The sequence below is a fragment of the Sinocyclocheilus anshuiensis genome, unplaced genomic scaffold, assembly GCF_001515605.1.
Source record: "Sinocyclocheilus anshuiensis isolate Anshui unplaced genomic scaffold, SAMN03320099.WGS_v1.1 scaffold55, whole genome shotgun sequence".
Lineage (NCBI taxonomy): Eukaryota > Metazoa > Chordata > Actinopteri > Cypriniformes > Cyprinidae > Sinocyclocheilus > Sinocyclocheilus anshuiensis.
The window spans coordinates 1,262,779-1,287,747 of NW_015549647.1; the positions used below are offsets into that span (position 1 = coordinate 1,262,779).

Below are 24,969 nucleotides of genomic sequence, written 5' to 3' on the forward strand. Positions count from 1 at the left end.
TTTATCTAAAGTCATTTTTGCTTATTAGCATGGTTAAACTGGATCATCAAAGGTCAGCAGCAAAGACATTAGTTAATAAAATGGGATTAGAAACATTTGTGTTAAACATATTTAATTATTGCAGGTTTGCGTCATATTCTGAGTTTGCGTTTCAGTGTTTTAATTCATTTTGAATACTAAATCTGTTTTTTTGTGAGTGGGATGAATTAATGCACATTCACATTTAGTCTAGAACTACATCATGTTCACACAGCGCACACAACTCCTCTGTACTTCCGATTTCTCCCAATATGGGGACAGGAGAGCTGTCAGTCAATAAATGGGAAAACAAAGTAACTGGCGTTACTTTTTTGAAAAAGTAACTCAGATATTTTCTTGTAAATTAAAAAGTAATGTTACTTTACTAGTTACTTGAAAAAAGTAATCTGATTACGTAACTTGCATTACTTGTAATGCGTTACCCCCAACACTGGTGCTTACAACAATTTAGTCCAGGAGCTCCGGTTGAATGATGCACGGTTTGTGGCATATTTTAGACTAAGTTAGATACAGTTTTGTGCTCATATCATACAACTCCTTGTGCTCCGAAACTAGTACGAACTAATCTACCGGCTATTTTTTTCCATTTTCTTGTTGTTTTTGTTGTTATGGAAATGACTCGCCACTCGCTTGTCATTGGTCAGCTGTCAAAAAGGCGCTTGACATAGGGCGTTTTTATTCAGAAAAGTTTAACTTTTTTCAACTTGAAAAGACGCTATGCATTCACTGTATACATATCAAAATCAAACACAAATTTTCCAGACTATCCATCAAACTTACATTATATTAGCGTATCATCACATACAACAAACATGAAGTGAACATAGGATGCTATATGACTTGTATAGAAGCAAAAACTGAAACAGAATGAACATTTCTTTTAGGGAGCCATGATGCTATGGCATACAGCTTAGATATGGACTCTTCAGTACTGGAACCTAAAAAAATAAAGGCCTTGGACAAGATGTTCAGCACTTTCTTAAGGCCCATTGTCAAAAAATGGGGTACTGCCCAGGTAAAGTACCAATTAAAATACAGTAATCTCACAGTAAATGCTGTAATGTTTTCATGAGGTTAATGTTTTTCATATGATTGTCCAGGAAAAAAACATCTCTGAGCAGCTTGATGCGGGTATGCGATACTTTGATCTGAGGGTTGCTGGAAAGCCTGAATCTAGTGATTTATTCTTCTATCATGGACTATACACAACAATGACTGTGAAGGTTGTTACCCTGATTCATTTTCATGTTTTTCTTTTTACATTAATTGCATTCATAAGCTTAATGGAAAAACTCCATTGACAGCTAACCTTAATAACTTTGAATCACCACAGGAGGGAATGACAGAACTGGAGAAATGGTTAGGACAGCATACTAAGGAGGTTGTCATCCTTGCTTTCTCACATTTCAAAGAAATGTCAGCCGATCAACACACCGACCTGACCAACTTCCTCAAAGAGCACTTTAAAGCAAAACTCTGTCCTAAGCCTCAAGTGGTACATATCCTTAGCCATGACCTCAAAGCCATATCCTCAAAACCTGAGGGAAATAATTCATTCAGGGACCTCAGCATATGATACAAATGCTTCCAACAATGGTTTAATAACCATTAAAATGTATTTTTTCCAATTTATGTGAAGCCCTCACTCAAGGACTGCTGGGAAAGTGGCTACCAGGTCATCCTCTCTTATGACAACAGAAGTGTCGACGATCCTGTTTTGTGGCCTGGAATCGAGTACTGGTGGGCTGATCATTCAGACCCCAAGGAGGTCATTTCATATCTCAACAACCAGAAACAAAAGGGAAGACCAGGTGAGCTAAGAGATGCCAATGGCTTAAAATTAGTGCTTGTCAAATGATTAATCACGATTAATCGCATCCAAAATAAAAGTTTTTGTTTACATAATATATGCGTGTGTACTGTGTATATTTATTATGTATATATAAACACACACACATGCATGTATATATTTAAGAAAAATATGTTTTGTTTATATATGAAATATTTATATTTATATATATAATATATTTACATTTAGTCATTTAGCGGACGCTTTTATCCAAAGCGACTTACAAATGAGGACAATGGAAGCAATCAAAATCAACAAGAGAGCAATGATATGCAAGTGCTATAACAAGTCTCAGTTAGCTTAACGCAGTACACGTAGCAAGGTTTTTTTTTTTTTATTATATAATAAATAAAAAGAAAACAGATAGAATAGAAAGAGAATAAAGCAAGCTAGTGTTAGAAGCCTTTTTTTGCTTTTGTTAATTGCATAATAAATAAAAAGAAAACAAATAGATAGAATACAATAGATAGAAGCTAGTCTTTTTTTTTAAGAAAAACAAGCAGTTAGTAAATGAATACATTTACATTTAGTCATTTAGCAGACACTTGAATAGAGTGCAAGTCTAAAAGGGGTAAAAAAAACAAAGTTTTTTTTTTTTTTAAAGAATAGAATTAGAATAGAGAGTGCTAGAGTAAGAGGGTCAAATAAAGATGGAAGAGATGTGTTTTTAGCCGATTCTTGAAGGCTAAGGACTCAGCTGCTCGGATTGAGTTGGGCAGGTCATTCCACCAGGAGGGAACATTTAATGTAAAAGTCAGTGAAAGTGATTTTGTGCCTCTTTGGGATGGCACAATAAAGTGATGTTCACTTGCAGAATAGAGGGCACATAAGTCTGAAGTAGTGAATTTAGGTAAAGGGGTGCAGAGCCAGTGGTGGTTTTGTAGGCAAACATTAATGCCTTGAATTTTATGCGAGCAGCTATTGGTGGCCAGTGCAAATTGATGAACAGATAATATAAATACATATATATACATGTAAATATTTTTAAAATATATGCATGTATGTTTGTGTATATTTATATATACATAATAAATATACACAGTACACACGCATATATTATATCAACAAAAACTTTTGTTTTGGATGTGTTTAATCGTTTGACAGCACTACTTAAAATACCTTACATTTACTAAAAAGTCTGATTGGTTGAAACAAAATGCTCCAAGAAAAAAAAAAAGTGTTATCCCTTACTCATTGATGCTCTTAATGTGTCAATTTGGTCAATAGAGGGATTGTTTGTTGCTGGTCTCAACCTGACTTTTGATGGGAATGACATGCTCCTGTACCTCACAAAGTCTTTAAAGGAGAAGACCATGACGGCCTACCCTCTGTTGCTTGACTGGGTGAAGGAGCAACATTCAGGCTCTGACAAAGAAAGTGTCAACATCATTGCTGGAGATTTTGTGGGAGTGAATAGCTTTGCTCAGGATATCATTCAGCTCAACAATGCTGACAATAGTCACTGAGAGGGTCTTTTGAGTCAATACGGAATGTCCTTCAAACAGGATATGAAGCTTTCTGAATATTTCTGTCATTTTGTTTAATTCATTTTTGATGACAGTGGTACATAGTTTATAAGCGAATATATGGTTGGTTATGGCAAAAAGTATTTTTGAGCATTTAACATATTAAACATTCAATTCTTTTTTTTCATTTGCATATCATTGCTCTTTTGTCGATTTTGATTGCTTCCATTGTCCTCATTTGTAAGTCGCTTTGGATAAAAGCGTCTGCTAAATGTCTAAATGTAAAATGTAAATGTAAACAAATAAACATTAAAATTCCTAAATAAATAAATCAAAATTCAAATGTGAGCCAGTGTTTTTTTGGGTCTCTTCAACAAAACGAAAAAAAAAAATCGCACTTTTAGACGGTCCCTAACATTGTTGTCATCCAGATTCGAGAAACGAAAGTGTCAAGAGATCATGAAAAATCTTCCAAACTCTAACAAATTTATATTTCACCACTATAATGACCATGTTAAACACTCAGTGCACTTCTGTACATTAATTAACAAGGTGTTTCTGTTTGGCATCGCATGACAAAGAAAAACGCGGAAACAATGGTTATTTTTGGTTTCAGTGCCTGATGTGCGGTAGATGATGTTGCTACTGCGACTAATACGAGTGTTTTAGGTTAATTGTTCACAATTTAAAAACGTAACAAATGGAGGATGAAGAAAGGATATGCATCTCCAGCTGTTGTTCGGACTGGATGTCCGAGATGCCCTCTGCTTTTTGGGACATACCGCTGTGGAATCTCGCTATACCCGGTACGTCAACAAAGTCTGATTATTTCCATGTTTTAATTCTGTTTTGCAATGAATTGATTACCCTTTTTACTGCTACTATTTAACAATTTCGACATCCGTTTACTGCTTTTCAGGAAGTCATGACTCCATGACTTACTGTTTAGATGAGCGGTCGTCAGTACTGAAGTCTTCGCCGAGGCTGGTGCAAGTGTTGGACACTTTACTTCCCTGTATCGTTCGGCCCTGTATAATCAAATGGGCGACAACACAGGCATGAAAGACGATGATGATATGATATTGTGTTGTTCAAACGTTGTATGAATTTATTCATTCAGTGGAACACAAAGGGTGGCATCAGTGACTAACAGACTCAATCACCTTCATTGCCCTTTCATTGCATTTTTGTGCTATGACAGCAATGAAAGGGTTAGTTCACCGGAAAATTCCATTTCTGTAATCGTTTACTAACCCTTTAGTTGTTACAAACCTGCATGACTATCTTCTGTTGAACACCAAAGAGGATATCTGAAGAATGTTGGTAAATGGTAACTAAACAGTTGACGTTATGACGTCCATAATGTGGAAAAAAATACTTTGGAAGTCAATGGCTACCGTCAATTGTTTGGTAACACACATTCTTCAAAATATCATCTTTTGTGTTCGGCAGAAGAAAGAAGTTTATACAGGTTGAAACATCTTGAGGGTGAGTAAATGATGACAGAATTTTCATTTTTGGGTGAACTAACCTTTGATTGGTGACTGAGTCATTCTGCCTCCTTTTGTGTTTCCCATAAATCATGCAGTGTGGGTAAATTATGACAAAAGGACGGGTGTTGGAAATATACAGCATTTTACATGGCTTATTTTTTTTCTTTTTAATCCAGGAAGATAGCATCTCTAACCAGCTGGATTTAGGCATTCGGTTTCTCGATTTAAGAATAGCTCATAAGATAAAAGACCCTGATAACATTTTCTACTTTGCACATGGGATCTACTCTCTTCTGACAGTGAAGGTACACTTGATCATAATTTTAGAAAAAAGTTAATTCCTCATTCCAAGTCAAGAATAACTTTGGCTGTGTTCTGGCTTTGTTATTTTAAGGAAGCGCTCACAGAAGTTGCTCACTGGTTAGGTCAGCACACCAAAGAATTGGTCATTATTGCTCTTTCGGCCTTTGATGGCATGACCCTGGATCAACACAAAGACCTCATTCAATTCCTCATAAGCACATTCGACAATAAAATTTGTCCCAATCATGTAAGTAATTTTCATTTATTTTAAAACATTTGAAATTTTCAAGACATACCTTGAATCTTGATGTAGCCTATGTCTTGTAATTTTTTAAAAATGTAACGTAAATGTAAACGTTACATAAAATTCAGAATGGTACACAACATTCTGGACAAAAATAGGTACTGTGTGACCACACATTAAGATTTCGTTCCCACGACTGACGACTTGTTAATTCATGGTCACGTTTTAATAATTGATTTCCTTCTTTTAGTTAAATTGTCACCACAATGTAGTAATTTGTGCCCTTGGTTTAATTTAGTAAAATCGTGACCACAATTTACATTAAACAATGGAACAAGTTCTTAATTCTTGGCCACAATATCTTTTTTTATTATTTTTTATTAGACACTATATCTGCAACTGAAATTGCATACTGTCTAGTAGGTGCAGTGTTTGGATTGAAAATTATTTCATGACCATTAAAAAAAGTGTTCTATATAGTATGAAATTGAATATGGGTCATATGAATGAAATTTTGTCATATTTGGATGCAGCATATGTCTCAGTAATCTCTCTATTGTTTTTGTTATTTCAGATCATACCCTCACTACGGCAGTGTTGGAATCACAATTATCAGGTTATTCTGTCATATGATGATTCAGCTGCATCTGGATATGAGGAACTCTGGCCACAGTGTGAATATTGGTGGGCAAACACATCAGATCCAAGCCATGTCATATCCTACCTGGAGGAGAGGAAAGCAGAAGGAAGACCAGGTCGGTAATAATTAGAAAACAAGACAGATAAAGTTTGATGACAAACTTTGATGTTGGCTTGACAAAGCCTTGTCTAAAAGTTTGAAACAACTTTGAAAGGCTTGAAGTTGGAAGATTTTTCTCAGACAAGTCAGAGAAAACAATAAAATGTTGCAAATATGTTTTAGCATCTTGCTAGCATGTTTTAGTATATTACAGGGGTGTCCAGACTAGGGTTGTGTCGATAGACGATAGTATCGTGTATCGACCATAGTCAGAGATATCGCCTGTTGCTGATGCCTTTGACAAGATCAAGAAGATTATTGTTGTTATTATTATTATTATTATTATTATCAGGATAGTATTATTATCTAATTAATATTAGGGCTTATTTGTTCCATCATATTTCTTTTTACGTGTTTTTACAGTGTTGCGCGTTATAACCAATCACACACAATTCCGTTGAGTTTATGATTGCAATCAGATGAGTCATCGCTGAAACGCCTGAGTTTTGTTGTGCGTGACTAAAAACATATAATGTGTAGTTAATAGATTACACTAACATTAGACTACTTTTAGCCTTAAGGCTCGTACACATCGGGACGATTATCGCGTGCGCTTATCGCCAATGTTTTTCGACGTGTCTTTTGTGTTTATACCCAAGCGATTTTCGCAGGCGATGAGCCGAATGAACGTGCAAATTCACTCCCTGACATTAGATGGCGCTTAATGAAAAACAGAAATACCCCAGTACACATCGAATTCTATTTGATCTGCAATTCCTCTCCATAACAACTTCCTCTTATCGAGATTTTTGTAGTCGCTGTCGCGTTTGTCATAAAGCCCTTTGTGTTCAGACACCAATGAGACCAGCAGCTCTACATTCATCTTGCCTCGATGCATCTTCTTGGTCTACTTACTTCCTCTTTGTCGTTAGGTATCAATGTGTGCTCGGCAAGACCGTTTTGTGTTTTTTTTTTTGTGTGTTTTGTGCCACCAGGTCGTGTTTTACTGTAACTTCAGCAGCTCCAGGCATGTGAACAAAAGCGCCAATCTCATTGTTTGGCCAGTTTTTAGCGCGGCGCATCAAACCAAAAAAAAACGAACCCGAGGCATTTTTTTTTTTATTATGCTTTTACGCCTCGCGTTTTGCGCGTCGGTGTGCACTCACATTGGCGCCCTTTGTTTAGTCACGAGGCGTTAAACGTCGGCGATAAGCCATGCTAGCAAGCCTTTACCCTGGAGTTGGTTCACTCTCTGGCTATGAAACTAGGTAACTAAAAGTCCAGACTCGGTCCTGGAGTGCCAGTGTCCTGCAGAGTTTAGCTCCAATTTGCCTCAACACACCTGCTTGGAAGTTTCTAGTATGCCTAGTAAGACCATGATTAGCTGGTTCAAGTGTGTTTCATTTGGGTTGGAGCTAAACTCTGCAGGACACTGGCCCTCCAGGACCAAGTTTGGACACCCCTGGTATATTACTAACATGTTTCAAGCTTGATTTAACACAGGGGTCCTCAACTCTGGCCCTCGAGGTCCACTTTCCTGCAGAGTTTAGCTCCAACTCTAATCAAACAGGACCTCAAGGACCAGAGTTGAGAACCCCTGATTTAACATTTTGCTAGCATGAATTAACACATTACTAACATGTTTCTATCATGATTCAACACGTTAGAATGTTTCTTGCATGATTTCGAAACATTAATTGCTAGCAACAAGCTGGCAATTTACCACATTGCTATCATGTTGCTATCATTTACATTTATAGCATGTTTCAAGCATGATTACCACATTGCAGCTTAGCTTAAAAACTCTATTAGATTTATTGTATGAAAGTTTTGTCCCCTCGATGAAAGTCTCTGGCATTTTTCATAGTTTTGATCATCTGGTTTTTGAAAATTGTAAGTCTGATCAGTTAGAAAAGATATAGCACAACAGTCTGAAGGTCTTGCCTGAGTTTGATGGTTGTAGCTTAAAAGCTCTAGGACAAGTTACATTTAAAATGTTTGTCTCAGATGAAGAAGAAGCCGTTAGGATGGAAAGAAAATATCTTTAATAAAAGGTTGTTTTCCCTAAATGATTGCCCTGAATATGTTTTCAGGTCAGTTTTTTGCTGCTGGTCTGAACCTAACTGAGGATGCCAAGTATGTTATTTCTCATCCATGCCAGTCATTACAAAGCATGACCTTGAGCTCCTATAGTCTGCTCCTGAACTGGGTCAAGCAGCAGTGCCCAGGCCCGGGCAAATCATGTCTTAACATCATCTGTACAGATTTTGTGGGGGCCTTCAGCAATGAATTCACCCAGCTGGTTATTGGACTCAATCAAACACTCTTAGAGACTTTACCCATGCATCTAACATAAATGACTTTACATACAAATGTAGCATCTTTTTCACAGTTTATCTTGCACATTGTTGTTATTTTTAGTGGAAGCCTTGTTGTTTTTAATTTTTACATATCAATATTTTTGTAGTCTTTTATGACAGTCCCTAAAATGTGACTGGAAAAAAAAATGTCTTGTGCAAAGCTGCCATCTACAGGCAATCCTTATTTAGGTTCTTGTTTGATACATGCCTCAAAATCATGTTACTTCCACTTTCATAGTTACATCAAACTTTCGAAATGTCAGAAAGCTAACTGATTGTTCTTGGATATTTGACAAAATGGAGAGGACAGATTCATATAATCAAAGACTAAGTGGCTCAACATATTATAGCATTACCTGTCCAATGAGTCACACTTAATATTAGTAACATCTAATGTCCTGTCATGACTTCATCTATTGTTGACACTCTGTTTGGCTTTCAGTCCATGTAGGTTACATGTATCTGTGGGGTCTAATTTTAGATGCCCCTTTGAATGCACTCTCTAAAGTCCTTAACATTTATAGTATCTACTTAAATTATAATCCAGTTTACTGATGCGTTTCACATTCAGTTTGTGTGTGTTTGTGTAGGTTGTATGAGGTAAATAAACATGTTTTGAGTTTTACTTTTATGCCTGTTTATTTTTCCTGACTTTTTAAAATCTGAGAATTTCAGAAAGTCTCACTTAACTGAAGACAAAAAATGAAATATGTTTCTTTGGCAACAATTTTTATACCAGAGTTACCAACCTGGATATCGTTTTGTTGATTTTTTTTTTCATGAATGCATTATATTGTAATGAGCACTACGTGCAGTATACAAAGTATTTAAAACATTCTGAACAGATCTGGAGCATGATTCTTCCAGAGAGCTTTGAGAATCCCCTCCCTCCTCTTCCAAGTCCCCACCTCTCTCCTAAACAGATTATTGAGGAGTTAAAGGAGCTTGCATCGGTCCCTGTGTCGTCTCCATGAGGCTTAGAGTTACAGAGGAAACGGATGGGATAAGAAAACCTGGGGATCTAATTACAGAAGCTTAATCAGCAATCCAAGGCCCGTCCAGAACCCAGTCGCAAGCCTCAAGCCGCTACTCCTCACAGTTTCTCTTTCAGAGGTATTCGTCTGAGATTTGATACAGCTACGTCTGTTTAACATGGAGAACGAGGAAGAGGAAGATGAAATCTTTACCACATTTCAGGGAGGATATGAAGGGCAGGAAAATGTGGAGGAGCAGGAGGAAGAAGAGGAAGAGGAGCCAGAGGCTGAGAGGAAGAGCAGTTGGGATGTCCCAATTCCAAGTCGATCACTGGCCAGTCGCAGAGCTTCACTTCCATGTCCGGTTAGTACCCTGTGTGTGTGTGTGTGTGTGTGTAGCTTTTACACGTCTATTTGAGCTCTTTTTTGCCTACGGTCTTTTAAATGAGAGCAGAAACACACCAGTCGTTATGGTGCCAAGCTCAGGATTTCTCTTCCAGACAGCCAACGAGCAGTTGATTCAATTAACACTTTTTAAATAGTATCTCAAAGCACACTTGCTTAATAGGGCTTTTCCTAAAGCAATTTAATTCTCTTGCCTCCTTATTTTGCATTTTTATTTTTGTTTACTGTTATTTTTATTTTTACTCTGTAGATTCTATAAATTTCACAATTAAGTACAAAGAAACGGCATAGAATTAAATGTGAAATTTTGAAGTTGAAAGACTGGAAGACTGTATTTTCTTGTAAAACACTCCAATAATCATTGTTTTTTTAAATAATTTTTACAGTTTGTATGTATATGAAAGTTGTATGTTTTTTTTTATGTAAAAAATGTTTTTAAAGCACTTTATAAGGTGTTGCAGTGTCACTGTTTATGAAATTTTCTTACCTTTCTTGCCTTGCAAGTATTCAGACCATCTCAACTCATTTATATGAATTACATGAATATATGAATGACATACATTTTTTTCTGTTTTTTATTTTATTTTATTTTTTTAGTTCACAGGACTGAAGCTAAAACTAATTATTTTAATATCACTGATTTGTAAATATATATGTATATATTCTTCAGTAAAAAAAAAAAATGATGTGGTTCATAAATGAACACAGTTTGCCCTACAGTAATGAAGACCAGTTTTCTTACAAATGGATCCTAATTGTAAATTATGTCACATTTTTTACAGAAAAACGGCTAATTTAGGCTGTGAATCAAAATGTGCATTTCAATTTTCACTTTGATTTACGGTTTAGTGATATCAGAGATCAATGCAGGACACTTTTGTGTAATCCAAACTCTTAAAGAGGAGTTTAGACATTTTATATTAGTGTTTCTATTTGTGCTGTGTCTGCATCAAAAATGGAAATAAAATTGGAAAACAATTTTAAAAACATGAGGTAAAATCAATAAGAATTATGTAAGATTATGCACTTGTGTTCCATGTGAACTCGTTGTATAAAATACTCTTTGTTTCATTCTCACATACTGGATAACATGGAACATTTTACACAAACTTGTTCTACAGTTCAAATACTGCTGCCATCAAAGGGATACTCCATCAAAAAAAGAAAATTCTGTCATCCGGTTTGATTGCAAACCTGTAAGCATTTTTGAAGTTGTAAATAAAACAGATTTTTAATAATAAGAAAATAATATATCAGATCTACTTCAAAATGTAATGTTAAATTGAATGTGTTACTTGCAATTTCTTTGTAATTGATTGTGAAATTGATTTGCAATTTCTGAGTGAACATTTTTTGTACACCAATTTTTTAAGTGTGCGGAAACAAAAATATTTTGAAAAACGTTGGGAACAAAACAACATTGGAGCCCATTGGCTTAAATTTGAATGGACATTTCTTCAAAATATATTCTTTTATGTTCTTTAATGTTTTATATTTAAAAATTTAAATTAAACCTTTCACTAATGCTTTTATGCTGTTGTAACTTCAATTGGAATGAAAAACTGCGTGCCTCTTCCTTATTTTATGCATGCATATTTTTCAGGCTCAGCTGAATGCGATGCATCTGAGCCGTCTGCATGCTGCCACCACGAGCCTTAGCATGGCTTACCCGAGCCACTGGCTTCAGAGCGGTGAGGCGAGGCCGTGCTCTCGCTCCAGCCATGTTGCCAATAGTGAGGAGGGAACGCACACCAAGAGCAGCGCATGTGAAAGACGCCCATATGCCATCCCAACCATCCCTGAGGTGCATGAGCCTCTGGAGAGAAAAGCTCGGTTTAGGAGCCGCAATGTCATGTCTCTGGTTGGTGTGATATGATTTTGCTTTTAAATTTGTAAAAATGTGAATGATTACCAATAGGTTATGCAATCACAAAACCATTTAGATAGGCAAATATAAGATGAGATCATTTTATTGTTATGATACAATGCTATGGCAAGGCTAGAGAAATCTGAGGCTATAGTGACGTGACGTGGCCAAGTATGGTGACCCATACTCGGAATTAGTGCTCTGCATTTATCCCATCCAAAGTGCACACACACAGCAGTGAACACACACACACCGTGAACACACACCCGGAGCAGTGGGCAGCCATTTTTGCTGCGGCGCCCGGGGAGCAGTTGGGGTTTCGGTGCCTTGCTCAAGGGCACCTCAGTCGTGGTATTGAAGGTGGGAGAGAGCGCTGTACATTCACTCCCCCCACCTACAATCCCTGCCAGTACGAGACTCGAACCCGCAACCTTTGGGTTACGAGTCCGACTCTAACCATTAGGCCACGACTTCCCCACAATATCAGTGGAAGTACAAGATATGTTATATCCTGAAGCTAAAAACTAAATGAACAAAGCTAAAAACAAGCAGCAAACAACCTGTTGAGAATCATAAAACTATTTTCAACAGGTTTTTACCCAGCCATTTTTTTTTTTTTTTTACTTTCAATCAAGTATGTTTGAATATTTTGTTTAGATCAGGGGTCTCCAAACTCGGTCCTGGAGTGCCGGTGTCCTGCAGAGTTTAGCTCTAACTTGCCTCACACCTGCCTGGAAGTTTCTAGTATGCCTTGATTAGCTGGGTCAGGTGTGTTTAATTAGGTTTGGAGCTTAACACTGCAGAACACCAGCCCTCAAGAACCGAGTTTGGAGACCCCTGGCTTAGGTACTTAGAGTTTTGACTTGGTAATATATTTGCAAAGCAATTATACTTTAAGAATAAATTCTTATACACATTCACATTCTATTGTATGGAAGCTTGTTTCCTAAATAAATTGCAACTTTTTATGTCACAATTCTGACTTAATATCTCACAATTCTGAACTTTGAGATATAAACTCAGAATTCTGAATTTCTTTCTCGCAATTCCAAGTTTACATCTTGCAATTCAGTTTTTTTTTTTGTTTGTTTCTACCATGGAATAAAAACTTTATAAAAAATACTTTTTAATGTCCAAATTGTGAGATATAAACTAAAAATTCTGACATTATTTCTCAGAATTGCAAGTTTGTATCTCGCAATTCTACATTTATATCTCGCAATTCTTAGTGTCTTCTGAATTGTGAGATCAAAAGTTGCAATTCCGCTTTTATTTAGTTATGTATTTTATTTTTCTCCATGGTAGAAACATGCTATTAATTTATCTAAAAAAGAAAAATCAATAAAATCAATTGTTTTGTTTTTTTTACACAAAAGAAGATATTTGATGACATTCAGTGGAGTTTTTTAGTTTTCCTGGGTACTTCACAGGAAATTGATAAATGGTATTGCATTTTTGTAATGTTGATCAACTATAATGTAGAATGAAACTAATTGAGTTGGTTGATATATTGTGGTGTTTGTTTTGTAGAGTGATGCGGACAGTTTGTGTCTGATCTGCCATGACAACCTATGCAAAGGAGGAGGAGTTATCAGAGAGCTTCACTGTTCCCACAGCTTCCACAGTGAGGTAAAGGTTCAGACTTTAGAAATTAACAAATTCAGCTTCAAAAATAAAATATTGCCAAATATAAGTGGCCCAGAAACCAGGGCCATTTCAGATGAGCTACTATCTATTCTGCATTTTTTTTAGCTGCTGAGCATTCGTTTTCTCCCAAGACTTCTTCCTCACTCTATAACCATCTTAGGGAGTTTCATACTTGCCATTGTCCCCTGTGTTTTGTTCACTGGGGTATTGAGATACTGTCCTATGTAAAGCTGGTTTAGAATGTGTTGTTGAACAGCTGAATGTAACTGAATATCGTGATCCTTCTGGTTTAGTGCATAGAGGAATGGCTATGGACTAAGCAGACCTGTCCCACGTGTCAAAAGCATGTTGCCATGCCAGAGCCCCTGTACTGGACATCTACCAGAGTAATAGTGCCCTGAGCTCTTCCAGCTCCCATTCAAACTACCTTGGACATCAGATGGGTAACAAAAACATCAGACATGATGGTGGATAACTAACAATGCAGCTATTTCCTACAAAAAAGGTAGTCATATGACTAATCACAAAGAGGAGATTTTGTTACAGATTGGTAGAGCATTTCTTTGTACATAGGCTAAATGAAAATAACATGACTAAATGTAAAATTGTTTTATTTAATCATATTTACATATTAAGAAAATATGTTATTTTCTATTGTGTATATCTTTTTCTGCAGAAATTTAAGCAAACTGAACAAGTTGTATGAAGTTGTACGATTGTACATTTTAAAATGTACCTCACTATATTTGTAAGTAATTCAAAGTAGGCCAACTGGCAATGTTCTGTTTTCAAAACATGTAACTAATGTAATATTATCAACAAAAGTGCAGGCCTGTATTTACCAGGTGTGTGGCTACTTTAGTAAATGTGCTTCTTACTACTAGGGGAATTTGAACTTTATTTGTGTTCATACAGTATTTCACTGGTCATCCTGACATAGAATTATGATGAATCTTACTGAACTAACAAGTCAAAATCACATTCCTGTGATGTTTACTAAACTTTTATTGAAAACAGCCAATAAAATCAGTTTTAATGTTGTCATCATATTTGTCCTGGAGTTTACATTATAATCATCATTGCACGTCTGTGATGAGGTTTAAACAACTATAGTGTGCAGTTATAGTGTTACACTAGCCTATAACAATTTCAATCTAACATCTGATGTGTCTCAGAGCCTTATATAAAGCATAACAGTGAGAAAATAGTTGTTAAGTTATCGTGGAGTTATCTTGCACAGTTACTTTAATGTTAAAATCTAGCTAAGCTTTCACTTCACTATGTTTTGTTTAGATACTTAAAAGTTTAAATGAGTCAAATAAAGGCAGTGCATCCATACTTTCACTTACAGTATAAATTCTTAATACTTTTTACGCCTCTCATCCACTTTTCTACATGTATTGTCTACTTTATCGCATCGGTGTGAATGTAAAACACAATGAAAGCAAACATCAGGCTCTATATAACCCATTGTGTGTGTGTTTTTTTTTATTGCAAACAATTCAGAGATGACATTAATGAAATACAACTTTGCATACATTACACATAATGTATCAACAATACATCCAATGTCATCTGAACATATGGAAGAGAAGAGAAATAACCCATTGTTTTTTTTTATTTTTTTTTTTATTAGACATTAAAGACATAACATGCAACATTTACAACTTTAACAAGACATCCAACAAGATAACACTATTAAAGGAATGGGTTTACATTACATAGAGAGAAAAAAAATCAATAATAATACTTAAAGAAAAAAAAAGACAGCGTATACCCGTTCAATTTTCAAGTAACTTCAACTCTTTAGCGAATAAAATCGTATCTCTACATTTTTTGTTATCAATCCGTTGGAGAGACTCAAAATACAAATGAAAATCAGTCATAAAGACCTTTAGAAATAACCCATTGTGTCGATTCAGAACGTCGAGCGTAATGACGTCGCGTAACCGTTGCCGTGGCTACACACGGACGTTATCGTATGCACCTGTTACACTTTCAAACAGGAAAGGGAACAAATCAATACATATTTACTTAAACGAAGTAGCTTTGAGTCAGGTTTTTTTCGACTTGAGACTTATTTTTTGGATTTTTTTTTTTTATTACACATCGACCTGAACCTTTATGGACAAATTAAAGAAAGTTTTGAGTGGCCAAGATGGCAACGACGACCTCAACGTACTGCAGGTAGTTGCGTTTAACAGTCTACTGCATTACACTTTATATTACAGTACATACAGTTTTAATGCTTTGAAGAGTTATGTCTACAGAGTGATGGGGTGTCGGTTTGAATTCGAATCTAACGTCGTCTTTTGCGACTTGTTTTGTGCTTACCCGACTGTCATTAGCAAAAGCTTAATATCAAATTGATTTATATCTCTGTTTTTGGTGAACATCCGTGAATATACTGTTTTAGGCAGCGAATGAAGCATCAACACTGGGATGGGGCACACGCGTCAAGGGATTCATCGTGTGTTTTTTATTATGTCTACAGAGTGATGGGGTGTCGGTTTGAATTCGAATCTAACGTTGTCTTTTGCGACTTGTTTTGTGCTTACCCGACTGTCATTAGCAAAAGCTTAATATCAAATTGATTTATATCTCTGTTTTTGGTGAACATCCGTGAATATACTGTTTTAGGCAGCGAATGAAGCATCAACACTGGGATGGGGCACACGCGTCAAGGGATTCATCGTGTGTTTTGTGTCGGGCGTCTTGTGTTCAGTTTTGGTAAGACGAGTTCACGAATAGTTTTATATTTTTTATTTTAATTGTACAATAGTCAAACGTCTACTCTTTCCTTATTTTTGTGATTCAGGGGACCTGCTTGCTTTGGGTTCCGAGAAGCGGGCTGACACTCTTTGCAGTATTTTACAGTTTAGGTAATATTGCTTCTCTTTTAAGGTGAGTCATGCAGCTTTTAACTGTCCACCTTTGATTTCATCTCGCCCAAGGTGTGTCACTTGCTACATTGTTTACAATGGTAGGCCATGTTTGCATTGGCATGTGTGGGCAGTGACAAATGTGGATGTTGTTCAAGGTCAAAAACACTTTTTTTTTAACAAATGAATTGAATTAGTGACTTTAAAATGTCGATTGATATAAGCGCAATGAAGAAAATGTGTATATAAATGTTTCACTCAGAAATTGCTAGTAAAGTTCACAAATAATTACAAAGAAACTGCAAATAACACATTGAATTAAACATGAAATGAAGTAGAAAACTGAAATGGTAATCTTTGTGTTATTCACAACTGCATTTGTGAATAATTTTTACAGTAAAATGGAAAGCAATCAGATATTTTCCTTATCGCATACATTTGAGTGATTGTAAAACTCTTAATTTTATTTTTTTAATCTTTTTTTTTTTTATATCACAGAGATTTCTTGGGGTTATACCGTTTTACATTTGAAAACCCAGACTAAACTTGCAGTGCCATAAAGTCTCTCCCTGAGAGACCACAAATTAAGCGTTAGCGTTAGTTCTGGCAGGTCACGTGAGTCAAGCTTGCATCAGCTGATCACATCTACCTATAGGAATACGACACCTATCGCGACATTCCTATATAAGCTCTATTCAGTATTATTCAGCAGCTTTTCAGCTTGCTCAGGAGCAAATTACCCTCCTCCATCCCCAGCTCCTCCTTTCGCCACAGTCAGGACTTGGCTTTCTGATATTCCTTGCTAATCTGACTCCTTTATCTTGAATAAAGTGTTGCACTTAAATATCAAGTACATTAATGATATCTGCCTTGTTCTGTTCTGTTAACCCTAGGGGGGTTATTATTGCTGCTCTCCCTGCTCATTCATGACAGGCTGCATGGATGGGCAGGGAGTTTTTTGAACAGAACGTTATGCTAAGTATCTATCATTTTGACGATAGTGGTCCTGACAGAAATATGTTTTAATAGCTAAAAAAACACACAAAAAAACACATTGATACTTTTATCTAATCTTATGAGAACTGAGTAAAAACAAAATGACAAGAAGAAATAATAATTAAAGATTATGCCAATTTTTCAGCCTTTTCATGTAATATGCCCCCAAATATATATGAAAATAAATTCCTTTCGAGATTTAAAACATGTTCACCACAGATGAATGTTTTCAACTCATTGTCTGTATGGATTGCAAATGTTAAAGCATTTGTGAATAAATTAATAGAAAAATGAAATGTCTCAGATTGGCCCATGTATGCAGTGATGTGTAGCATCTGTGAGAATCTGTAAATCAATCCTGAGGTCTTTTGGGTGTGGATTGTTTTCAGCACAATGTTCTTAATGGGTCCATTAAAGCAACTCAAGAGGATGTGTGACAAGACGAGAGCTCTGGCAACTGGCCTTATGATTGTGAGAGCACACACATGCACAGATATCATAGCCTAATGCACAGAGAGATTCAGTATTTCATATAATTCACTAAGTGGCCTTTTTCCTTTTCCTGTAAACCAAACATTTGTGTTTTTAAAGACATGCCTGGTGCTAACCTTTTGTGCTGCTTTTTGGGTAAGTGGGTTTGCTAATAACCATGATTTCATGTCATAATGTAACACAATGTGTAAATTTGCGTGTTTATTATAATAATTGATTGTTTGCTTTCCTTATCTTTTAAATTTCTTTGTTTTTGTATTTAGTGGAAGAACAAAGGCCTTGCCCTGCTGTTCTGTATCCTCCAGTTTTTGGCTTTTACATGGTAAGGTAACAGATAGCCGTACTAGTTACTTTTCTTTTATATTTGACTATATACATTTTGTAATTGTATATGGAGTATATTTACAAACGCACACACAGACATAAATGTATATATAAGAGTGAGTGAAAGTGAGAACACCAATGACATAAGGCAATAAAAAAACCTTGAACTTTGAACCACGCAGTGCTGTAAGTGATACGTTTTCTTTTTAATGGACTGGCACTATTACCTGACAGATATCACTGTAGTAGGTGTCCTGAAATATCACACCTGTCTTTGTGATGGTCCTAGGCTTTGCAAACCGTTCAAAAGTTTTTGAAGACTTTTCAGTAGTTATTTTGTGCTTTTGGTGGGCCCACATATTTGAAGCAGGAGTCTGAGCCTTGAAGCGGATCTTTGAATTTAAGCGGCAGAATGCTATTTTTCTACTATTGATTTTAACAACACTGAGATGATTACTTCTGCCCTCTTTCTCGCTCCATCTCTGATTACAGTGGTCTCAGTGGGTCGAGTATATAGGAAATATATTTGTAATATAGTCACTAAGTCTGGCAGAAGTTCCAGAACAGCTAATGTTTCCTACGAATCTAATATATTCAATCTAATATGATATAAAATAATAATATATAATAAATCTGAGTTATTTTTAACAGAACTCCTGACCTTTACAATTCAGAACCAGAATATCAGTAAAGATGTTATTTATTGATGTTTTCAAGAACTTGTAGCAGCAAAAGCACATGGAACTGAGTATGGAGGAGTTATTTCAGCAACTGTTGGGATATTGACACATGGACATAGTATATGGGTATAGTGTATCTTACAGGCACGCCTATCAAAAACGACTTTTAAGAAGCTATAAAAATAGTGCAATAGTGGCCCTGCTATGGTAGCCATAGTAAAGAATGAAAGTAATGCAGTTGATTGCTGTTATTATTACTAAATTACCATTTTTTGACATTGTGGGGACTTTTTATTTTTATTTATTTTTTGGTCTCTATGAGGAAAACAGCTTATAAATCATACTAAATTATGTTTTTTGAAAATGTAAAAATGCAAGTTTTCTGTGAGGGTTAGGTTTATGAGTGAGTTATATAGGAGATAGAATATGCAGTTTGTACAGTATAAAAGTCATTATGTCAATAAAGTCCCCATAAAATGTGAAAACCCAACGTGTGTGTGTGTGTGTGTGTGTGTGTGTGTGTGTGTGTGTGTGTGTGTGTGTGAGAGAGAGAAATTTAGCTTATGAATTTAACTTGTCTCTATTATATCCTTTTATTTTACAGGTATAGCTTGTCCTACATTCCTTTTGCAAGGTGAGTTACTTTATATTTTCAAAACCATAGATTAAAATAAAAATACTGAAGCAACCGAAAAAATGTTGTCTTTGCAGATGTCAAAGACTGTCCTCGGGCCAATTTATCTAAATGTTTTTGTTGAATTAGTTAGGTTTTTATTTTTATTTTTTTGCAGTAGTATCTGTTATATAGTATATATAAATGTTAAATTGTGAAAATGTACATTTTCCATTTTAAAATATAATTGTTGCTATTTAAGTGCCTATTGGTCTTTATTGTGTGTGAAATTCACATCATTGCTTTATAGACTAAATTTGAAACTGTCATTTTGTCAAAAAAGACACTTTTAATCATCTATTTTTTTGGCTTTAGCGTTTGTTTACCTTTGGCTATTTGTTTTTATGTAGGGATGCAATTATTAAGTTGTTCACCGCGTGCTTCAAATGAGATGCCTCTACATTTGGCCTTGGCTCTCTCTCTGTGTGCTGCTTTGGCTCCAGCTTCGGTGCTGCCTTCAATGCCACTCGTGTACTCACTCTGCAGCCTGGCACAGACACCACACCACACTACAGGCTCCCCTTACTCTCCCCAACGGATGGACACTCTCCATCTGTGTGAACAAGCACACACAGACAAGTACTCTCTCTCACACACACACACACACACACACCTGTGCTTTACATTCAAGTAGAAAACTATGAAGAATGAAACAAATACCCAAGTAACAAATCTTATTGGGTAAACGGTTGAGTTTCGGACTCTGTCTTGTAACTGTAGTGACATGTTTTATGCAGCAACATGGGGTAGCTTATTTTACATTTATCTGCTGCTGTGTAATTGCTTAATAATTCCTTCCTACGTGCCTTCATCTCTGCCTTCATCCAAGGATTACTCGAGGACTAGATTGGGTAGAAATGTAACCAGTGTTTGCGTTTTTTTTAGTATTTAGATTTATTTCTTTTTTTTTTTGCAAGAACAAGATTTCTAAGTAATTGTTCCAATTATATTTTAGTTCAGAAGTTATCTATAATAGGTAAGTGAAAGGATGTCAGAAATGTCTTATTAGATAAGTCAAATATTAAACACTCATTAGGGTGGCAATGAATATCTTTAGGGTTCATTTGTCTTCAAACAACCCTATTTCTTTCTTTGAATTTAGGTGCAAAATGATGTGATGAATGTTTCATATGCCTGTCCTCATATTTTCAAATCATGTCTGGCACATTTCCTTTGAACTGTATTGATTTAAAAAATGACAGTGGTAGTTTTTCTTCATTACTGTATGTCAGCAGTATATTTACTGAAGAGATTCATTTTATTTATGTATAAAAATATTTTTCTGACTGAAATATGCATTCCAGAATTGTTTTATCATGACTGAAATGGAAATTTTCCCTATCATGTTGATTAATTGTGTTGTTTCATGTTTGTTTCGTTATATGGATTTTCATTATTTCTATGAAAAGAATTTATATGTGTGGTGTTTAAGAATTGTTACTGTTATATGGACATTTTAACAATCCTTCCTATTAAACATTAATCAGATTCATGTAGACTACCTAAATCAATTTCCCTTTTTTTTTAATCCTAGTTTTATTTACTTTTTGTTGTCAGTGCATCCTATGACCTGAATGAGTATTTCTTCAATTGAAAGTACTTGCTGTCATTTAAGAAGCCCCATCCCACAATGCATCTGTGAGACTTTTATAAGTTGACTGATGTGCATAAGTCATCTCTGCTAGTGAAAGGTCAGGGAGGGTTGGTTTGCTGATGTTTGATATGCAGGAGGATTCTCCGCTAATGAGACTCTTTTTTTTCCGGATTTAAACTCTTTGAATCCTCTAATCTCCATGCGCGTGGCTCTGTGATTAGAGCGCCGGTCGCTGGATCGAGTTTCCGTTCATTCTCGCCCGCTGCAGAGAACATCCAGTATTTGATTTCTGCTCCACATGGCTTCCACAGTACTAAAGCTCTTTGACAGTATGCCCTTATTTACGCCCTCACATACGAGTTCATCTTGTGAATCACAGTGGATGTTCTGATGTTTCATACCAGTCCGATTTTAGGAAGCAGAATGAGGTTTAAAGCATCAAATAACAGCTAGCCTTCATCGTTAATTTAAAAGGAAATATGCTGATTTAGCCTTCTAGTTACAATGTCCAAAAAAAAAAAAGTAGTATATATAGCTATATAGTGTCCGGTCATGATTGGGGTACATTTCGCGTAGTGGAAGATAGACCGAATCTGATTTTTCACATTTTAATTATATAAACTATTATGGGTCAGACAAATTTGAATAAGAATGTCCAAACTGAAATTTTAAAACTCATGTCCTTAGATGCATTTGCATTCATTTTCTGAAAAACATTTAATACAATGTTTACAATTATGTGTGAGTTATGAATATATCACTAGCCTATTTCTTAAGGTTATTCCATTTGACCCAAGTAACCTTTTCATAAAAAGGTAAAAAAATATGTGATAGATTATTTTTGAAAATCTAAATGACACGTTTTATTCTACCCTCACATGACAAAAACAGTTCCTATTTATGACATTTTTTATAAAACGTTTTTTTCTCCCGACGAGAAAATTGAAACATGGTAATAAAGGAGTCGTACTGAAGTATTTTTTTTTAAATATTTTTTTAAAATAACTACACATCCCGTCATTGATACGTTTACTATGAAATAAAATACAATACAAAACTTCATTTACGAGACATTTTTTATAAAACGTTTTTTTCTCCCGACGAGAAAATTGAAACATGGTAATAATAAAGGAGTCGTACTGAAGTATTTTTTTTTAAATATTTTTTTAAAATAACTACACATCCCGTCATTGATACGTTTACTATGAAATAAAATACAATACAAAACTTCATTTACGAACTGTCCATGGTTCTGAAAAAAAAGATTTTTGTTTTATTGAGAAGCCATTTAGGCCTATTTACAGTATGCATAAAACACATCCGGAGTGTGATTTACGAGTTGTTTTCCATCATGCTTTTCATTCCTTTACGTAAATTAACGTAGCGTTCGTAAGGTACCTTTATTTTTCTCGCTGAAGTGTTATGCCTGTAAATTTCAGGTTTTTCCTGTTATTCAAACAGCAAAACATTTCCTAAATATAAATATGAAGATCGAAAATAAACTTGAATGTTGAACATTAAAGTGGGTTTTGAACTGAAAACAATGGGTTGGGAATGAACCACTTAATTGGAGAAATCCACGTGACTGCAGGTTTGTCCTCCGGTCATAAGAACAGGTGGTCGCAGAGAGCTGAAGGTACAGATCCAACATACACACTGAGTGTATACTAAAGAGAGTCGTTTTCTTTTTATGATTTCTTTATGCCATCTAAAAGTTGTGTTAGACACAACGTTACGTCTAAATCTTCTCATCAATTCTAGTGAGCTAAAGTTATAGTCCAGTTGTTTTCTACTTGGCAAGCGCGTGTGAGATTTGCCCGTCACTCATGAAGATGGAGGAAGAGCTGAGGAGCGGCGGCGGTGGCGGAGCGGTGACCGGTGCTCGGGGCAGCAACGACTGCTGCATCACCAGACTGCTGAGCGTCGTGGAGAGCGAGTTACAGGCCGGTCGAGAGAAGGGAGACCCCACTGAGAAACAGCTCAAAGTCACCCTGGAAGATTCTGAACTCTGGAGGAAATTCAAAGAATTGACTAATGAGATGATTGTGACCAAGAACGGCAGGTGAGCCTCCATGAACCTGATGCCAAAGTTGTAAAAGTAGGCTATTTGAATATAGCAGTGGTGTTTGTTCATATTAATTAATACATTCGTTTTGCACAGAAGCTGTTAGAAAACAGGTTTGTGATGTTTACTCGAACTTATTCACAAATAACATTCACGTTCTTACATTCGAGTAAAAGTTCTAATTGTTTATTCATTAAAGATCATATGGTTATAATTATCATTTAGTATTTCGTTCGTGTCGTGTCAGAAAATTAGATCGTACGCGGTTTTTTTATTATTAGTAATTAGTAAAAAAAAAATATATATATAAAAAGATTGGTAATGAAGTAAGTACGAAATTCGCGTCTTAAAGACTATTAATTTTAACTATTTATTTTTTTATACCTGTACATACATAAAATTGCCCCAAAAATATTTTGATACTGAAGTCAAACAGATGTATGATGCATTATAGTGTGTCCACATTATTTAACAAAATATCAAATCAAGGGACATTTATTTTAAAAGAAGATAACAAGCACTCTTCAAGCAAAACATTCCACAAAAAACATTTCATTAGGGTTTTAAGAAATAAAACCATATTTATACTGTTAAAAATAAAGCCAAAAAAGTATATGGACACTTTCTGGTTGTCTCTCTGCTGCGTAAACTCAAGCTTTCAAAAATGGCTCAAAAAAGTTAGTTCTGGTGGGAAAAAAACGTTTTTAGTCATTGTTATCAAATGCAATGACATTAAAGCATTTTTCAATGTTACTTAGGTATCCAAATACTTATAGGGGCCACTGTAAACATAAAACGTACTGTAATATTGTTTCTTGAGAGAACAGAAAATTAAAGTCAATGTGATAGTTTATCTAAACTTTAAAAACAATTTTGTTAATCTTAATCTTTATGAAAATATTTATTAATTTGTCAGTTGTAGTTTTGGTGTTAATTTTGAAAAATGTAGAAGTGTTCTCATTACATTCTGCATTAATAAAATTAAACTATAAAAAATTTAATTATAAAATTGTCCCTGGTGTCCAGTTATCCATCAGCAGGTTTATTATTTTGTGTTGCTGGTATTGGCACATGGTGGTGTTTTTTTATGTTTTTTTGGAACGGGCAGATTCGTTTAATTGAAAAGGCTTGTTGTGGTGTTATCGAGCTGAAGGGTGACTTGACCAACTCGTTCAGTAGTTACAGGTCAGCTCTGCAGGTGGGTGTCCTTCCATTTGCAGCCCCTCTTAAACTTGTTCTCATCCACAAAAAATAATCATGGGGGAAAAAAGATGAAAATGACTAGCGTCCAACCTCTCATGAAGTTTGTGCTTGTAACTGCTCATAGAGTTTTGGCAGCCAGTGTGAATCATTGTTGGGGATAACTTTTAATCGTGTGTAAGTGTGTGTGACAGATTTTGGACAGTTCTATTAAGATTTTTGTCTTAAAGGGATAGTTCTCTTAAAAATTAAAATTCTGTCATGCATTTACACCCCTCATGTTGTTCCAAATCTATATGAGTTTTGTTGTTCTTCATGTGGAACACAAAAGATGTGTTTTGGTCCATGTAATTAAAGTTAGTTGGGTCCAAAGCAACATTGGAAACCTTTGACTTTCAATGTATTGAACGTCTTTATTGGTTCCATGAAGAACCTTTAACATTCACAGAACCTTTCTATTTCACAAAAGGTTCTCTATATTGGAAAAATGTTCGTTAGATTATTAAAATGTTGTTCACAGTAAGAAGAAAAGTGTGCTTCTTGTAACTGTTCACTGAAAGGTTCAAAATGGTTCTTCTGTGGCATCATTTTGAAAACCCCTTTTGGAACCTTTCTTAAAGGGATAGTTCACCCAAAAATGAAAATGTGATGTTTATCTGCTTACCCCCAGGGCATCC

General features: G+C 35.5%; 4 protein-coding genes across 4 annotated transcripts in view; all 4 read left to right on the plus strand.

The window, feature by feature from the left end:
- Positions 1-3,370, plus strand: part of LOC107660124 (PI-PLC X domain-containing protein 1-like) — a 4,620-nt gene extending 1,250 nt beyond the window's left edge. Inside the window, exons 2-6 of the mRNA XM_016449359.1 lie at positions 924-1,054; positions 1,140-1,262; positions 1,373-1,534; positions 1,679-1,850; positions 3,116-3,370. Of these exons, the coding sequence (XP_016304845.1) occupies positions 924-1,054; positions 1,140-1,262; positions 1,373-1,534; positions 1,679-1,850; positions 3,116-3,354 (827 nt within the window). The 3' untranslated portion in view covers positions 3,355-3,370. The remainder of the gene's footprint in view (positions 1-923; positions 1,055-1,139; positions 1,263-1,372; positions 1,535-1,678; positions 1,851-3,115) is intronic.
- A 5,136-nt stretch (positions 3,371-8,506) lies between these two features.
- Positions 8,507-14,400, plus strand: LOC107660021 (E3 ubiquitin-protein ligase DZIP3-like). Its single transcript, XM_016449162.1, has 5 exons — positions 8,507-9,079; positions 9,347-9,831; positions 11,476-11,733; positions 13,270-13,368; positions 13,680-14,400. The coding sequence occupies exons 2-5, from the start codon at positions 9,646-9,648 to the stop codon at positions 13,785-13,787; spliced, it is 651 nt and encodes a 216-aa protein (XP_016304648.1). The 5' UTR covers positions 8,507-9,079; positions 9,347-9,645; the 3' UTR covers positions 13,788-14,400.
- A 1,484-nt stretch (positions 14,401-15,884) lies between these two features.
- LOC107659986 (vesicle transport protein SFT2B-like) lies at positions 15,885-20,655 on the plus strand. The gene is made up of 8 exons (XM_016449123.1): positions 15,885-15,914; positions 16,027-16,116; positions 16,205-16,290; positions 17,654-17,735; positions 17,856-17,891; positions 18,020-18,078; positions 19,365-19,394; positions 19,784-20,655. The coding sequence occupies exons 1-8, from the start codon at positions 15,885-15,887 to the stop codon at positions 19,821-19,823; spliced, it is 453 nt and encodes a 150-aa protein (XP_016304609.1). The 3' UTR covers positions 19,824-20,655.
- Positions 20,656-22,853: 2,198 nt separating this feature from the next.
- The window catches only part of LOC107660020 (T-box-containing protein TBXT-like), a 12,060-nt gene continuing 9,944 nt past the window's right edge, over positions 22,854-24,969 (plus strand). Inside the window, exon 1 of the mRNA XM_016449161.1 lies at positions 22,854-23,089. Within this exon, the coding sequence (XP_016304647.1) occupies positions 22,854-23,089 (236 nt within the window). The remainder of the gene's footprint in view (positions 23,090-24,969) is intronic.